Source organism: Cottoperca gobio, chromosome 3 (assembly GCF_900634415.1).
Source record: "Cottoperca gobio chromosome 3, fCotGob3.1, whole genome shotgun sequence".
NCBI classification, from domain to species: Eukaryota; Metazoa; Chordata; class Actinopteri; order Perciformes; family Bovichtidae; genus Cottoperca; species Cottoperca gobio.
The window spans coordinates 6,325,134-6,344,330 of NC_041357.1; the positions used below are offsets into that span (position 1 = coordinate 6,325,134).

The 19,197-nt window shown below is 40.9% G+C and overlaps 1 protein-coding gene across 1 annotated transcript in view; it reads left to right on the forward strand.

The window, feature by feature from the left end:
• Positions 1-6,647: 6,647 nt before the first annotated feature.
• Positions 6,648-19,197, forward strand: part of abcc12 (ATP-binding cassette, sub-family C (CFTR/MRP), member 12) — a 41,314-nt gene continuing 28,764 nt past the window's right edge. The window contains exons 1-12 of the mRNA XM_029426735.1: positions 6,648-6,769; positions 8,626-8,682; positions 8,955-9,103; positions 9,686-9,832; positions 10,291-10,438; positions 12,139-12,375; positions 13,197-13,370; positions 13,881-14,028; positions 16,782-16,930; positions 17,688-17,795; positions 18,389-18,619; positions 18,705-18,776. Of these exons, the coding sequence (XP_029282595.1) occupies positions 8,632-8,682; positions 8,955-9,103; positions 9,686-9,832; positions 10,291-10,438; positions 12,139-12,375; positions 13,197-13,370; positions 13,881-14,028; positions 16,782-16,930; positions 17,688-17,795; positions 18,389-18,619; positions 18,705-18,776 (1,614 nt within the window). The 5' untranslated portion in view covers positions 6,648-6,769; positions 8,626-8,631. The remainder of the gene's footprint in view (positions 6,770-8,625; positions 8,683-8,954; positions 9,104-9,685; positions 9,833-10,290; positions 10,439-12,138; positions 12,376-13,196; positions 13,371-13,880; positions 14,029-16,781; positions 16,931-17,687; positions 17,796-18,388; positions 18,620-18,704; positions 18,777-19,197) is intronic.

Genomic DNA, 19,197 nt, shown 5'->3' on the forward strand with positions numbered 1-19,197 from the left:
GCACAGGAGCAGGCAGCCAGCTGTACTAGGTTGTACATAACATTTATTAAACACACACTTTTGTCCACATTGGGTTTTTCTTTTACAATAAGTACATTCAAATTCAAAAGCAACAAGAGCTAGACCTGGAGGTGGGGGGGCAGGTTCAGGGGGAGAATACAGTAGAAAGAAGAGTATTGGTGGCAGTTTCAGGGGGTAATTAATATAATAAATAATCTTAATCTAGCAAACAAATGTCTTCTTATTTGTCGTCTTCTTCTTCTTCAACAAACAAACTTCTACTCATTGAAGATCAGGAAAGGGGGCAACAGAGGGTGATAACATGCAGCAAAGGGCTGCGGGTCGTATTCAGATCCTGGACCGCTGCGGCAAGGACTCAGCCTTCGTATAGAACTATTTTATATCTTCTTTTTCTATTTTATATATTCTACCTGCCTCTTTCTTTCAAACTAATCTTTAGTGACACTTGTCAATAGCCAGAACGGTCCACATGGAGACCACCGTCCCTAAACACCCATGTACAGTACAGTGTGAGCACTCAGGTCGTGATCTTTGGCTTTAGATCACAGACGATGTTCAGTATGAGTAGGAATTAAACACCGTTTCTAAAATCATATCATATCAAAATCATATCAGCGTATGCCCAGTTTAACTGTCACTATCTAACCAATCTAAAGGTATGAGGCAGCATATTTTAGGAAGCTGCTCGAAATGCAGATTTGGCATGATTTGTGTCACAGTCTGCTCCAGTACTTCCTACCTCAGCTCATTCCCTGTTACCAACCCTGCCTGTCTCTGATCTACCCGCCTTGTCGAATCCCCGGATCCACCTGTAGTGATGGGCAAATTAAGCTTTTGTGAAGCACTGAATCACTTCAGCCAATTGTTTCAAAAATGGGTTCATTACTCGAAGCTTCAGGTACAGCGACTTCTACTGGCGAAGTGCAAGGCTGCAGTGGATTTAAAGTATCCTTGCCTTGAAAATTCACACATACAGAAATCCACCATTTCATCCAGAGTCAAAATAGAACTTTTTAATGCACAATCCCTAACCAACAAATCATCTTTTATACAAGACCACATCATGGACAAGGGAATAGACTTTATGTGCCTTACGGAAACGTGGCAACAGCCAGAGGTATACTCTGCCCTAAATGAAGTCTGTCCCCCTGGCTACAGCTACCTAGAAAAGGCTTGCAGCACTGGTCGTGGTGGCGGCTTAGCAATAATACACAGAAAATAACTGAAACTGTTCCCCTTGCCTCTGCCTGTACTATCCTCATTTGAATGCCTTGGATTTAAATGTAAACCACCCTTCACCCTGACAATACTTCTCATCTACCGATCACCGAAACCCAACTCAGCTTTCATCCCAGAGATGCACGACCTTCTAACTACACTCTGCACTACTTCTGGAAATATTATAATAATTGGAGATATAAATATTCACGTTGACACCCCCTCCTGTCACTATGCAGCCGAGTTCCTACACCTTCTGGACTGCCTCAACCTCATTCAACATGTTGATGTCCCCACACACACTAGGGGACACACACTTGACCAAGTCATCACAAACTCTGCCCCCATCCCTAATCTATCTGTTTATGATCTGGGTGTGTCGGATCACAAGGCCATCACAATGGATCTGCCACTCCTGCTTCCCTACACTAAACCAAAACGTCAAATCCATTTCAGAAATCTGAAAAACATCAACCCGGACACCATGACCTCGGATCTCCAGCATCTCTCCGCTATAAATCTCACATCAGTCAATGAATCTGTGGACTTTTACAACAAATCTCTGAGCAGTCTCCTGGATCTCCACGCCCCTGTCAAAACCAGAACAGTCACATTCTCACGCTCAGCTCCTTGGTACACCTGCGAGCTGCGGAAGATGAAGACAGCGAGGTGTGTCCTCGAGCGGCGCCTCAAGGCTTCAGGACTCACTGTTCACAGACAGGCATACCGAGACCACCAAAAGGCCTACGCAAAGTCCCTCAGAGACACACGGTCACTTTTCTACTCCAACATCATCAACAATAGCCCTGGCAACTCCAAGCTACTTTTTTCCACAGTAAATCATCTCCTCAAACCTCAAACTCCCTTGCACCAAGACACCACAGAGGAGCAGTGTGACAATTTCATCGCATTTTTCAGAAGAAAAGTAGATACCATCCGCTCTTTCCTTTCCAACTCCGTTGCTCTGCCAACCCCCAGCCCGGACCTACCCAGCCTCTTTGCCGCTTCACTGACATATCGCAGCAATAGGTTGAGGCCATCATCAAAAAGATGAAACCCTCCACCTGTGCCCTGGACCCCTTTCCCACAGCCCTGGTCAAATCTAACATTTGTGCCATAAGTCCCCTCATCACTACAGTGATAAACCACTCCCTCCAGTCTGGTCATGTTCCATCCCCTTTAAAAACTGCTGTCATCAAACCACTCCTCAAAAGACCCACCTTAGACCCAGATGTCCTTGCCAACTATAGACCTATCTCCAACCTACCATTTATATCACCTGTGGTGTCCCTCAAGGATCTGTTCTGGGCCCCACTGTTTTCACCATCTACATGTCGCCCCTTGGTCGTGTCATCAACCGGCATGGAATATCATTCCATTGCTATGCTGATGACACACAACTCTACATCAGAACTAACTCAACCCCCTCTGCACCTCTGCCATCATCCACATTAACCACCTGCCTGGAGGAGATAGAGGCGTGGATGAAGCACAATTTCCTCCAATTAAACAGCACTAAAACCGAAGCCCTTCTAGTTGCCACCCCACATCAGGTCCAGTCCTCCTCCATAACCTGCATCACCTTCTCCGGTTAGAACATTCCACTCTCATCAACAGTCAACAATCTGGGTGTTAAAATGGATCCTCAGCTGACCTTTGAGGCCCACATCAGGCAACATGCAACATGCAAGAACTCCTTCTACCACCTCAAAAATATTATCAAACTCCGCCCCACACTCTCTCTGTCAGATGCTGAAAAGCTTGTCCATGCCTTTGTCTCCTCCAGACTTGACTACTGCAACGCACTTCTCATCGGGATTCCTAGCAAAAACATCCAGAAGCTGCAATACATCCATAACAGCGCTGCTAGGATCCTGATGAGAGTGCAAAAGTACGAACACATCACACCCATCCTCAAATCACTGCACTGGCTTCCGGTCTCACTCAGGAGGATTGATTATAAAATCTCCCTTTACACCCATCAGTGCATTCACGGAAATGCTCCATCCTACCTCAGAGAACTGCTCACCCCACAAACCTCCACAAGAAACCTACGTTCTATAAAGGCTAACCAAGCTCAAAACCATGGGAGATCGCGCCTTCTGCTCTGCCGCTCCCAGACTGTGGAATGCTCTCCCTGAACATCTGAGGACACCACAGACTGTGGATGCTTTTAAAACAGGCCTAAAAATGCATCTTTTTAACAGAGCATTTTGTTAGACTTTAACCATTTTAAAGTGTTGTCTTGTCTGCCTATCAAATGTTTTTATTTTATTTTTTAAATGTATATTTTGCTCATCGTTTTTACTCTGTAGCACTTTGAGTTTTGCTTATGCAAATGAAAAGTGCGCTTATAAATAAAATTATTATTATTATTATTATTATTATTATTATTATTATTATTATTATTATTATTATTATTATTATTATTATTATTATCTAAGACTGAATATCATGTTCTATTTAAAAATAAAGATTGATGATTGTGTGTATGTGTTATTGAGAAGAGAGTGCTAGGAAAAAAATGTGGGCTTTTTATGCCTTAAATGATAATACAGTCTAAGATTGGATAGAGAGAAGGGGAATGGCATACAGCAAATAGCCAGGGGTTGGATTCGAACCCCAGGCCGCTGCGGCAAGCACTTTGAATGAGGGATGCCTGCTCTACGAGCTGGGGCAGGGAATGAATATGTGGGATGTAGATTTGTTTTCTTTACTTGCTTTTGGAACATATGATGCTGGCGTGCATATAAATTGTTTCACTAGTTGGCTGGCTGCATAATGATCCAATACAAACGCAATACCAACAACTCAACAGAAACAACGCATATTACGACAACAACCCACAAATTTGCGGTTATAAAGTGTTGAGGCGCTTAAATTGGACTGACCACAAGAATTTGGTGTACATCCAATCGGCCAAGAGACTGAACTCCCGGCAGGCCAGGTGGTCCCTATTCTTCACCAGGTTCAATTTTTCTCTGTCCTACCGGCCTGGTTCCCGCAACGTTAAACCAGACGCCCTGTCTCATCTGTTTGTGGGAGGGGAGGACTCCGTCACTGAGCCGGACCCCATCTTTCCAGTACCCCACTTGATGACCTCTCTCACTTGGGAGGTGGAGGAGAGGGTCAAAGCCGCCTTGAAGAATCAGCCCGGTCATAGTTCCTGCCCAGCGGACCGCCTATTTGTTCCCCTGGACCTTAGGTCTGACGTCATTCAATGGGCCCACAGTTCCCGGCTCACCTGCCACCCTGGGATCCAACGGACTAAGGAGGTCCTTCTGCGGAGATTCTGGTGGGCCACCCTGGAGGAGGACACTCGTGGGTTTGTCAATGCGTGTCCCATTTGTAATCAGCACAAGCCGTCTCACCAAGCTCCTGCTTGTCTTCTGCTACCCCTACCAGTGCCCCATCGTCCCTGTTCCCACATCTCCCTAGATTTTGTAACCGGCCTGCCTATGTCCAACGGTCATACCACCATCCTGACGATAGTGGACCAGTTCAGCAAGATGGCCCACTTCGTGCCGCTGCCCAATCTCCCGTCGGCCAAGGAGACTGCGGAACTGGTTCTGCTGCATGTCTTTCAGCTCCATGGACTCCCTACCGATGTGGTCTCCGACCAAGGACCCCAGTTCACGTCCATATTCTGGAGGGAGTTTTGTTCACTCCTGGGGGCCACCTGTCAGCCTGTCATCCAGATTCCACCCACAATCCAATGGGCAGACAGAACGGAAGAATCAGGAGATGGAGACGGCACTTCGGTGCATGATTTCCAAACATCCCTCGGCCTGGTCTCAGCAGCTCCTGTGGGTAGAATATGCCCACAATACCCTGGTCAGCTCAGCCATTGGACTGTCCCTATTTTAGTGTGCCTATGGGTTCCAACCTCCACTGTTCCCCGCATTGGAGAAGGAGGTCTCCTGTCCTTCCGTCCAGGATTTCATTAACCACTGCCAATGAACCTGGACCCAGGCCAGAGCTACTCTCCTCCACTCGACGGACCGGTACGTCAAGGCTGCCAACCGCCGCCGCACCATCTCCCCCACATACCTAGTGGGCCAGAAAGTGTGGCTGTCCACTCTGGATATCCCGATACGAGTGGAGTCCAAGAAGTCGGTTCATTGGTCCGTTTGAGATCCAGGAAGTGGTCAACCCCGCGGCAGTCAAGCTTAAGTTGCCCCGGTCCATGCGGATACAATCAACCTTTCACGTTTCAAGGGTTAAACCTGTGCAGGAGAGCCCACTGGTCCCGGCTGCTCCGCCTCCCCCGCCGCCTCGCTTCATCGATGGAGGTCCTGCATACACCTTTCGCCGCCTCCTTCGTTCCCGCCGCCAGGGTAGGGGTCTGCAATACCTGGTGGACTGGGAAGGCTATGGTCCTGAGGAAAGGAGCTGGGTTCCTGCGCGACACGTCCTGGATGTTGATCAGGGAGTTTCACTGTCGTCAGCCTGACCAGCCAGCTAAGACCACCCCACCCATAGGGGCCCCCACTCAACTGGCTTGCTCATCTTCTTTGTCCGAGGCATCTGAGGATGACAGTTGTTGTGGAATTTTTTCTGCTTTACTCTGGAGAGATGTATATAAAATCAAATAAATGGTGATAGAGACAGAGTTGTCTTTGTGCATTTATTTGTGGCCACAAATGGCACCAGTTTCACAGAATACAGCATAATCTATGGAAGGGCACAGGTTGGAAGAAGACACATAGGCATTTTATACAATTTGGTTTGGAGACGAGGTGATGAAAAAACACAAGGGGCCGAGCCAAACTGCCCTTTGATGCTTGTAAGGTAATAGTTATGTAAACAGAATATTGGGTGATACACTCAATATTCTGTCTCAGTATGTTAAACAGTTTGATCAGGATTTGGGTGTGTCCTGTCTTTTGTTTTGATCAGGATTTGAAACATTTGGCTGTGTCCTGTTTTTTGTTAGTTCAGTATCAGTCTAATCAGGATGCGTCTGTCTTGTATTAACATGAAATGGCAGTTGGCCCTGGTTTGATTTGACCGGCACTCCTATGTTAGCATCAAATGGCAGTTGGCTTGTTTAACATAGGAAACTTATATAATTAAAATAGTAGACATTTAAATTGCTATTACCTGTGTATCTACAATTCCTGTTTTCACTGTGTGTTGCATTTGGGTTCATACACTCTCCGTGACAAATTTGTTCTTCAAAAACCAACAAACACCATTGTTGATTTTCTAAAGTGAAAAATAAAAATTTGAAAGTCTCCTTTGACTATCCTTTAGCCCTGACGAAGACTTGGCAGAGGTTTCCCAAAAATGGAATTCTTGTACACTTTTATTTGTTTAATTTTTTTGGGTTCAAACAAACGTTGTCACCCCGCCTGATTTTTATCATTTAGTTTCATCTTATTGACATTGTCCTCTCAGGGTAAGGAGGGACATTTGCCTCTGAACAGGCCAACCTTTGATCTCTATATAAAGCAACTTATGTAAGGCAGGGTAACATGTTGCTCCAGTATTAACAAGCTGTGGTGAGTCTTTCTCGTCCTCCACACAGGTAATGTTTCATTTTAATACTTCAGTTGTATTTCATTTGGATTAGTTTTGGTTGTTTAGTTAGTTTTTTAGGTCAGTTATATACATTTGGGTTTTGGTTGTGTCACTGTATTTCAGATCTAGCACCTAATGTTCAGTTTAATTTTAGTTGAGATTATTTTCATCACTTTGTTTTACATACACTACTGTTTAAAAGTTTGGAATAGCCTGTCACAAAATCTTGATAGGTTACTGACTACTCTATACTTCTGAATGATCTTTCATGCTTTTAGGTTGTAGAAAGTCTTCTTTACAAATGTTTGTTATGTTGTATCAAGGGTTTGCAATAAAGTAATGTTTTGTACATGCAGAACCAGTCATTTGTAAAATAAACTGGAAGTTTAGCATCTAAATGTGTGCAGATTTAAACAGTTTCCTGTTTCTGTGTCAGGAGCACAATACTGCCTGTAACAAGCTGCAATTAACAGGCAGCGTGTTGCTTTAGCAAAGCTCTTCAACTTCACAATAGAAATCAAAGGTTGGTCCAGAGTTAACACTGGTGTAATCAGTTCAACATATATTGTATTGACAAATCACAAATCACAAATTTATGGAAAATAATGCCCTCCCATTAAACGTCCCTGTTCCTGTTCCCTGTTCCCTGTAATGTCTGGTGTTATGTCTGCCATACAACTAAAACACGTGTTATACCTGATAAGAAACACTCCATACATTCAGTTGTATTGCTTTTTCAGCTCTTCATGTGTTTCACTGTACGATAACGAGAGTCACATTTGACTGTAGGAACTTTGACACAGTATAATGGATGCCAGACAGATAGGAGCGGGCTCCTGTAATTCATTGACTCATTGTATTGCATTTTCATTAAAGGCATGAAAGGCATGCTTCAGTTCACGTGTGTAAGTGTAACATTCACAGAGAAGCAGTCTTGAAAATCTTAGATGTCAAGCTCCCTCCAACAATACAAAGTTGGAACAAATAAAACAACATAATCCTTTATTAGTGCAACAACAGGAAGTGAAGAAAAGCAAGATATAATAAATCATTAAAACAGTAAAAAAATATAATAAATAAGTAAACTGTTTAAAAACACAACAAAGTGTCTTTGAAAGAGGACAAGCAGAATGAATTAAAAGCAAACCCAGAATGTAATGTCCCCACATGAGGACGCAGGGAGAAGGCAAAATTAATGCAAAAAGAAGAGCAAAATAATATAATAATATAAGAGATATATCTATATAGAAATAAAATTAAAGAGCATAAAAATAGATATATAAAAATATTTAAAGTGATTATAATAATAATACAATGACTTTCAAATTAATTCTGTTGCTTGCTGGCAAACCGTGTGGAGATTTAAGTGATGTGGGCTGTCCTGTTAGAACTCCTGCGGCTGAATTTTGAACAAGTTGCAGGTGCCTGATGTCTTGTTCAAGAAGGCCTCCTGTCACAAGGCCATTGCAGTAATCCAGTTTGCTGGAGATAAAAGCATTAATACATTTCTATTTTAAGTCATAACTGTTCTGACTTGGACTTTGTTTCAAATGTGATAAAATGCTGATTTTGTTTTTGCATGACTGATATAACTTAGGTCGGAGGTTATTTAGGTAATTTAAAACACAAAGGTTCTTAACCCGCTCGTCTGCTTTAAGTGCCTTATAAAGGTAACGTGACAATAGTGACGAACTCAAGAGTTCAAACGTCTCATGGCCTGCGGGATGAAGCTGTGCCCGAGCCTGGTGATGCCTCAATGTCGATGCTGTTAAAAGTATCTGGGGAAATTAGGCTTCAAGCAATGTTTCTACTTCAAGTCTCTTGTTGGCTGGTGATTTTGCATGCTTTCTGCCCTCGGTACAGGACAAAATGACGAAAGACTATTCTTTGGAGAGGAACGGTACTCGAGGAGTCTCTTTTGTAAGTATAGAACAAACAGTAGCTTCCTACCAGAGCCCTCCTGGCCTCTTCACATGTTGCTTTCCCTTGTGTGAGATATTTTCCTCTGCTATTGTTTCTCCTGCATCCTGTGTTTTCTTTGCAGATTTGTTTGATATTTTTTTTTAACTCTTTAGCTGCAATATTGGCAAAATGATCTCTCTCTCTCCCCCCAGCATCTCTGTTTCAACTTTGTTCAACTCTGCCTTTCTGTCTCATTCTTTCCCTCTGTCTTATGTATTCATGACTTAAAGATAGAAGACAGTTTCCGAAAGAGAAATGGATCCGCGGCCTCCAGTACAGGACCTGCCAGTTCCGACAACAGAGAAAGAGCACACTCCCTGTTCGGAAAATACAACCAGAGCGTACAGACCCTCAAACCCTTCCGCTGGTCCTCCTCCCAGTCAGTGTTATTGATTACATAATTTGTCTGTTTTGATGCTCTTATATATCATTTCATAAATATTTCTAAACCTTCAATGCATGGCGTCCACTACAGTGGACCACTCCGCAACCTCCTGGTCTCCTTAAACCTGCATTCCTTCTAATGTCCAGCAGGGGGTCCAATTCTATAGAAGTCTATTAGAAAATGACTCTACTCCTCACTTGATTTGTAACCTCAGTAAACATTTCCTTGATGAGTTTATGTCTCAATCACTAGTTTCAAGTCTTCTTCATCACAGCAGGATGTTTATTTAGTCAATTCTGGTCACATTTAGAGCAAAATAGACGATAAAGCAGCGTATGCTTATTACAATCTGGATAAAAAGTATTTTTAACGTGTTATTCAGTTGAAAAAGTTATTGCCATGATTTTTCACTTCTTTAAAAGTAAAACGAAAGATAAAAAAAGAAAAAAGACTTTATGATCTAATAATTCATGCATAAAGGGTTAAGCTAACATTTTTACAGTCCTACAGTTCTATTGGCTGTGTGCTACCACATATTTTTACCCATTGCATATTGCGTGATGTTCCCATGTCCAGGTCCCACCCTCTGGACAATGCCGGTTTCTTGTCCTTTACAACCTTTGCCTGGATGACCCCCATGATGTGGGCCTTGTTCAGGAATAAACTGGACATGAGCTCGCTCAACCTGTCTCCTTTGGATGTAGCCGACATCAGCGGAGAAAGGTTTGACTCTCTTCTTGCTGATTCAAGTGGTGGGGTTGGGGGGGAAGGGAGACACTTCAGGTGAATAGGGTAAACATTTTAATTAGATATCAGATCAACATCAAACTTCCCCATTTGATCAGTGACATTAAGACAATTCTTTTTGGATTAAAAGTATTCATAAATGTTATGTTTAAATATGCAAATAAGGCATTATCTAACGCTAACTTTTGGAGAATTTAGGAGAAATCTACAGACGGAAATAGACAAAGTCAGTAAAATGAACACCTTCATGTGAATTTTGAATGTTTTCTTTCCTCTAGTTTGTAAGAAAACATAGTATGGAGGGAAATTAGCTCAAACTCTCAAAATTGACCAGTGCTTGAAAGAACAGGGAATGTGTGCAGTATGTTTTTCACGAGTGTTACTGTGTATTTAAGTTATAAATTAACAAGGCTGATCGTGTGCATTGTGCACAGGCTCCAAAGACTCTGGGAGGAAGAAGTGGCCAATGTGGGCCTGAAGAAAGCCTCTGTGGTTCGAGTGATCCTTCGCTTTCAAAAAACCAGGTTGATTCTGTCCGTCTTTGTTGGCGTCCTTTCCATGATGGCAGCATTTGTGGGACCGGTAATTTTATTTCAAATTGAATATCAACAGTGCCTGTGCTTCCTTTATCTGCCGGATCCAGTGGCCTTCTCTGGAGTTAGTCCTAACATCACATTCATTGTAAATGTGGAAGTATTTAGATCTTTTTCTTAAGTTAAAATACCAGTTTAACATTGTAAAAAATACTCCTATAGAAGTAAAAGTTGTGCATTCAAAACCTTACATAGTAATAGTACTAGTATTATCAGCAGTGGTGCAGTGGTGGAATGAACTTAAGTACATTTACTCAAGTACTGTACTTAAGTATAATCTTGAGGTACTTGTACTTCACTGGAGTGTTTCTATTTTAATCTTCTTTATACTTCTATTCCACTACATTGCAGAGGCATATATTGTATATCTTTTTATTCCACTACATATATTTTAAAGCTTTAGTAACTTTACAGATTTTGGTAATCAATACAAAATAGGATCAACTAATAAATAATGATGACTTATGATTATTATTATTATTATTTTTATTTTTTATTGAAACATGAAACATAAAGTGATGAACACATGAATGCATCAACCATTTTAATTCAATAATTTAACTTTTTTTAAATTATATTCTGCATAATGAGTACTTAAAGTATATTTTGATGCTAATACTTTTACTTAAGTAACATTTTAGATGCAGGACCTTCATTTGTAACACAGTATTTATACACTGTGGTATTGCTACTTTTTCTTAAGTGAAATATCTGAATACTTCTTCCACCACTGGCTAAATAAATGTACATAAAGTATAAAAAGTACTATATGTATTATACAGAAAAAAAGATCCCTGTGACTGATATAATGTGACATTATTAGATTGTTAATATTGTTGTATTAATGTGGAAGTAGCATTTTACTGTTGTGGCTGGTCGAGGTGGAGCTAGTTTTACAATGGCTTCTTTATGCTGTTCGCTGGTTTAGTCCATCGGTTTCCAACCTAAGGGTCTGGCCCCTTCCAAAGGATCACAAGATGAATGTAAGGGGGCGTGAGATGATTAATAGGATAGGAAAGAAGAATAAACATTCTACACACATCTTTATTCACATCTTGGACTTTTGCTTTTCTGTAAAATATTGTCAATATCATTTTATCTTTTTGAGCCTAAAATAATTGTTTAGAAAATGCTCACAACTCATAGACATATTAAACATGAGAAGGGGCCCCAGCTCGTCACTGCTCGCCATGACCCAAACAATAGAAATCCACTGGTTTAATCTTTAAAATAATGTTTTATATTTTATGAGCTTATCGTATGTTTTTTATATAAAATCTGAAACTGAAAAGTAATTAGTTACTACAGCTGCCAGATACATGTATCAGAGTAAAAAGTACAATTTCCTCTGAAAGTAGCAGAGTACTGTATAACATAAAGCTCAACAAGTACAAGTACCTCAAATTGCACTTAAGTATAGTACTTGAGTGATGGTACTTTGTTACTTTCAACAAAATACGAGCTGTTTGCTGTGCATGCCTCAGTGCTGATGGGATGTGATGGGGATTTACAATTTACAGAAACAGAGCAGGCCAAGAAATGCATCTTAAAGGGATATTTCGGATGTTTAAAGTGGGGCGGTATGAGGTACTTATCCATAGTCAGTGAAATACCTTCAGTAATGTTGTGAATGATAAAATGGTTGTTCAATGCTCTTTTCAAGTGTTACAAACCTCTCTGTCCTCTCAGGCTGTTCTGGTCTATGGGATCCTAAACTACACTCAGGCCCCAGAGAATTCCACACTACTCCATGGAGTTGGTCTGTGCGTCGCTTTGTTCGTCTCAGAGTTCTTCAAAGCCTTCCTAATATCCTTGCTGTGGGCGGTGAACTTGCGCACTGCAGTCAGACTGAAGGGCGCCTACTCTTCAGTGGCCTTTCAGAAAATCATCTCTCTGCGGGTGCAGAGCGGCATTACAATGGGAGAGGTAAAGACTGGGCTACATACATAAGGGCGCATGCTTATTTAATGTGAGGTGCCAACATTTCTCTAGGAGAGGATCACCAGAATTGCTTCACCCATCATTTGTGATATGTTCCTACTCTTGGTGGGCAGTAGGAAGTAGTGTAAATAATGGGGGTGATGTAGTTATTTTTTAATATTTTAGTTTTCTCTCTATATCTGTATTAAGTGTGTTAGAAGACTTTATGATCATGTTGGTTATTCAAATAGAGACCAAAACTATTCTTACCGTTTACCAATTACTTCATGTTCTTCCTCTATTATGAAAAATAACTTAAATAATATGAATAATATATTGTGTAATATTTAATGAACCAGTTAGATCCCAACAATAAATAAATTCAGGTTCAAAATTCTTGTTTCATTTTGTTGCCCTATTAGAGTCAAAGGTTTTTACAGAGGAAAGTTTAAATATCTCTTTGTATCACTCCATAAATCAGAAAATACAGCCATAAAGCAACCTGTGATATAAATCAAGCTGTGAAATATATGTGAACAAACCCCTCTGTGGAAACCTTCAGAATATAGAGTGGAATGAAACTGCAGTTAATTATTATATTGAAGGTTTTCAGGAGTTGTTCTGCATAAAATCATAGGACCAAAGCATCCTTCGTGCGCATGTAATTGGTGTTACATAATGTGCTTCTTGAATAATGCCTTTTGTTATCTAACATTTTATTTGATATTATTGCATTATTTTTTAGTTTTCTGCTTAACCTTGTTTGTGATAGATATCTTGAGGAATTCACTATTACATGTGTATTACATCCCTTCTCTCCCCTACAGATGATCAGTGTTTTAACCAGCGATGGCCACAGGTTATTTGAGGCAGTATTGTTTGGGAGCTTCATATTGTCCACCCCGGTGCTCTTTATTATGTGTGTTATCGCTGCCTGTTATGTTCTGGGCTACACCGCACTGACTGGAGTCTGCACCTACGTCATCTTCTTGCCCATACAGGTCTGTACTTAGAGACTGTAAATATAATTCATGAATGGACATATTTTCATAAGCAGTGTAATATAAATACATCCAGATTTTAGTAGTGGCGCATCACAATTAGAGCTATAAAAGGGGGATTGCAATTATCAAAGGATATTACAAATATGGTCAGCAAGAAATACATTGAATTATTCCTAATGTCCCAATATAGACCACGACTAATGTGTGGTGTGTGGACTGGTCTAAATCATCACAGATTTAGTATATTGGATTTTGGGTTGTTGTTTTTTTTTTAAACTATGATCCTAATTCATTTCCAACTAAACTGTGCTCACTGTCATCCTGACGGATACTGAATTAACAGTGAGTGCTATTTAAAGGCATTAGGCATTTATATAAAGCTTTCCATGTAGCATGGAAGGTATTTTCCTTTACTAATTCAGTACAACCATAAATGTACTATATATTTTCTTCTGCAGCTTGTTTCCCATCATCACTAATATCGATATTGTTTTTCTCTGCCTCCAGTTTGGCTTGGCCAAGCTCATTAACATATTCAGATGGAAAACCGTATTGATAACAGACTGCCGTGTTCACACAATGAATGAGATTCTCAACAGCATCAAACTAATCAAGATGTACGCCTGGGAAGAATCCTTTGAGGAGAAGATCATAGGTATGCTTATTGACGTTGTCTTCCAGTCAGTCAGGCTTGTTTTTTAATCTTTCTTTTATACCAAATGTCAAAGACATCATTTAGACCAGGGGGGGGCAATTAATTTTTACAAGGGGCCACATGAGAAACCCGAGCTGTGTTGGAGGGCCGAATCAACAATAAATTGAACTTAATTCTGCTCAATATTAATTTTCTCCCATTGTAAAAAGCAGTACATTATATATGTTGATTAGCTGCTACTGGTAATTAAAAGAATAAATATATACTCTTCCAATAAATATATGAAATTGTGGAGTGGGTCAAATAGGAAAATACTCCTAGAGAAGTAATAAACAGTAAAAACAATCATTACATCAGTATTTCATTTTTAACATGTTAATCTTCACAAACCAATACTGAAAAGGTTTTTTACAGTATGTAAAGATAAGCAATGAATCAACTTTATACAAAAAGCAATAAGTGCTTTTGATGTTTTTCAGTTCACTTTACTTCAATCCAGTCTGTCTTGGGCTTGAACAAGAGCACTGAAATCTGGTTGAATGTCTGAGGTGGATATGCGCAGGACAGCTGACAGCTGATCATCAGTGCGCTGTACATTTCATGCACAAAAAGGCCCTTGCATTGCAGTTTGACATTTAGTTAATTCATTAGTGCAGTCACATCTACAGCAAAACCAAGGTCTGCCATCCAGTCTGCATCTGAAAGCTGTGGGACGTCTTTTCCTTTCTTCACACAGAAGTCTTGACTCTCTTCTCTCAGACACTCTTTGTCCAGGCTGAGCCACCTGACAGCTGTGAGGTAGCCTGTCTCGATGTTCAGCTTCATTTTCCTCCAAAAGTGCAACAAACTGTCTGATTCAATGCTCTTGCCCTGATGAAGTTAACTATTTTAGTTACAACATCAACAACATGGGTAATTTGTAGAACTGACTTGCACAACACTTCCTGATGTATAACACAATGCAACAATACCCATTTCTGTTCAGGGTTCATTTCTGTCACTTCATACTGCATTCTCTTCTAAAGTCCAACATTGTTCCCCGTCAGATTTGGACAACCATCCGTCACGCCTGCCAACTTGCCCCATTTCAGTCCCAACTTGTCCACACATGCATTTACCTCCGTGAACACATCCCTCCCTGTTGTCCCTCTCATTGACTGCATGGCTTCTCAAATGCCTCCTTTTTCTCCGGACATATGAGTGCTGCAGAATCCACCAAACACTCCTTGATAAACTTATTCTAGTGATTTTGTGGGATTAGACATAACTTGTGTTGACAGCTGCATCTCTGGATGTGCAATGTTTTGTAAAAAGTCCTTGTTGGTTTTGCAGCTAGCAAAGCACCGACTCCTTTTCCCGCTCTTCATCAGACAAGTTCTTGAACGGCGACTCAAATTGTAATCCTTGAACACAGCGACCTGCGCACCACAAACTAAGCACACGCTTTACCTTTGACTTCTATAAATAAATACTTAGCAGTCCATTGTCTTCTTGAAAACGCGGCATTCTGTATCAATCTTTCTTATTTTGGTGTGAGCGGACATTTTGAGGGCTCGCCGGTCAGCATCACTTGTAGCTGTTCACGCGCGCGGCGCGCAAACGTAGATAAAGAAAAACAGCACCCTTTTCAAAATAATAGCAACACAGTTAGAAAGTTATTTACACCATGCACGCAATACAATGGTGTTGCTTTTATTTTGAAAAGGGTGCTGTTAAAAAATATATATATACTTTTTCATATATGTTATAATTTATGATTGTCCTCACGCGGGCCGGATGTGGCCGGCCAAAGGGCCAGATGTGGCCCGCGGGCCGTACAATGCCCAGGTCTGATTTAAACCCTTCTCTTTGTGTGAACACAAACCAATCGGGAAAGATGTGCGTGCTACTTTCCATGTTTCATTGTCCAAAAGTAGGGATTTCTAAAAGCAAAGTTGAAGGGAAATTGTTGGCCACCCTTACAGGAATCTGGAGATGGTGTAAATTGCGGATGCTGAAGTAGTTTATTCAGAACATTACGTTTTAATACGTTTTTTTATCCGTTTTTGATGAAAAAGCAAATAGCTATGCTGCCAGAGGCTGGAGACGAGCCTGCAGCTGCCACATTCTCTCCACCTAGCACCGCACCATACACAGTGTGGTCTGCCTACATAGACGCTCTGACTGCCCTTGCCTCCAACAGTCCTTGCTCTATGTGGGTGTGCACGTGCAGCATGTGTTTGTTGACATTTAGCTTCATATCTTACCACTTTATTTACATTTCAGCTACTGTCCTACTGAGCTGTCTGCAGCCCTCAGCCTCTGACTTTTGCTTGCTTGTTAGACCATGGTCACAAATATATACATTTAGTTGACTTCCACTTTTCTCACAATAATAAACATTCTTTTGAAATAATAATGATAATAATACATTTAATTTATAAAGCACCTTTCATAATAACATGCAGCTCAAAGTGCTTCACAGAGGGGGGAAAAACATAAAATACATAAAGGCATATAAGCACACAAGCACCTATATCAATATTCATAATGCATTTCATTTGACCATTTATGGTCAGTTGTGGGATTGTAGTGGGTGAGATATGGGGCTCTTCCATGTGTCCACATTATCCAGTTGATTATGATTAATACAGGAAATATTGAATGTGTCATTTATGTGCACACAGTTTTATACATCTGATCTTTTGGAATGGACTTCACACGGCTCTTGTGGCCATTTAAAGTCCAAATATTTGCTGTTGTCTCTTTTATAGACCTCCGGAAAAATGAGAAGAAACAACTGCTGAGGGTCGGTTACGTCCAGAATGCCAATACCAACATCACCAGCATCATCCCCACCCTTGCCACCGTTCTCACCTTCATTGTACACACTTCGCTGCACTTAGAGCTCAACACGCCTGATGTGAGTACGGCAGCACTGCAGCACAACAACCTCTTCCAACATGCCCACAGTGTTATTTACATGGTTGATAGAGGTGTGTTGGTAATAGGACATACAAGATAACAAGTTCTCCCTCCCAACTGGTCAAATGCTGACGCTTGATCAGGATCATGTTATTACCTTCACCTTCCTTTTTCAACGTGCAGGGTTGTCAGTTAGACTTCAACACGTGGTTAACGTTGTGAATTCAAACACAACTGCTTAGATAGGTTTTATATAAGTATAAGTCCTGTGTTTTTTTTACCCATCCATCCACTCTGACCTCCTCCCTGAATTAACTTTGGCGCTCTTTATAATACTGACAAGACTTCGCCATTTACTCCCCATATTAATGACTAAATCCACTAGAGGCAGCCCCGCTCATGCAAAACTGACGCTATAGCGATACGTGGAGCATCATAGTTTGACATGTCGGGCCAATAGAGATGGAGAAGTCTGTAAGAAGTTGTACAGAACAGAGAGCACTGCCCATTCACAGCATGTAAGGTTCTGACACATCAAATAACCATGTTTTCAGATGATTATCTAGTTTGGTTGCCAATTATTCATGATGAACGCACCTTTTTCCTTTGTTTGATGGAGCTCGCCCTAAACCAGAGCAAGCTACAGACAAGCGCTGGCCATTGGAGCATTGTGTCCCATTTAAAACTAATGTATGACTATGTCAGTGTTGTATACTGTGGGGTAGTGTTTGAGCATCATTCTTTGTTATTACCAGGCCTTTACCACCATCGCCATCTTCAACTCCATGAGGTTCTGCCTGGCTTTACTGCCCCTGTCTGTGAAGGCCTTGGCTGAAGCTGCTGTATCACTAAGTCGCCTTAGGGTAAACTCCTCTCTTTGTGTCCTGCTCAGCACTAATGGCATCGGTTATTAATACTAGTAGTAGTAGTATTCATTGCTACTCTGATTTTACATGTTATTTTGCTGTACGGTTGTAATATATTATGCTCCAGTGAGATATAATGATATGTGTATATGGTTTCCCCTCACCAAAGCTCATAATCACCAGAATAACATGATGGAGTTGTATGAATTTTTTATTTTATCTTTATTAATTTGAAACATAATTCACAGCTTGTTTAGAGTATAACAGTTAATCTCAACATAAACAATGTATATTTTTACCTGTAGTGCAATTTATCAATCTAGATAGTTTTGTTGTGAGTTGCTGAGTGTTGGAGATACCAGCTATACAGATGTCAGCCTCCTCTGAATTGTTTACACTTATACATAATGTTTAGATGGCACTCAGCTTGTGATGCTCATAGCACCCAAACGATATTTTTGAAAAACTCAAGAGCAATGTCTCTTTCCGATATCTCCAACAACTCACACCAAAACAATCTAGATTTTGGGGTGAACTGTCCCTTTAACGTGTAATAACAACCTCATAAATACAATGTGTGGCTGTTTCAGAAAATATTGATGATCCAGAATCCAGAAACCTACCTGATCCAGAGAAAAGGAAGTGACTCAGCCATAGTGATGAAAAATGCTACACTTTCCTGGACAAAACCAGCCAGCGAGCCAGATCCCCCACCCAGCTCAGCCAATGGGGTGAAGGGACACAAAGTGGAGGGAGTGTTCCAGAATGGGAAGAGTGAAACCTTGCCAACCCTGAGAAACATTTCCCTCACACTGCCTAAGGTGTGTTTTACCACTGATAAGGATAAATGAGGTGAACTAGGTTGGCTTAAATATAAACCGATACTCTCTGTGTTATCTCGTGAAGGGCAACCTGCTTGGTGTCTGTGGCAACGTGGGGAGTGGAAAGACATCACTGGTTTCCAGCATTTTGGAACAGGTTGGCTACTCCTAATGTCTTTTTATCTTTTTGAGTTGTCTGTCCATCCGTTCTTCTGTCCATCCCATTCTCGTGAACCCGATATCTCGGGAACACCTGCAGGGAATTCCTTCAAATGTGGCACAAACGTCCTCTTGGACTTAAGGATAAAGAATCACATTTCAAAGATTCAAAGGCACATGCACAAAAGCTACAGGGTAGTTGTTTTCAATGAAAGTCTTAAGTCCCAGGCTCCTCCAACAATGCAATTTACAGTGTACCTCAGACTGAATGAAATAAAGTAATAAAATAAGTAATAGTGCAAGAGACATAAAGGTGCAAGTAAAATGCAGGAATCAGTAGAATATATACATATAAAATAGAACAAGATAAAACAGACTAAAATGTTAAATACTGTACAGTGGCTTTAGATACTGTATAC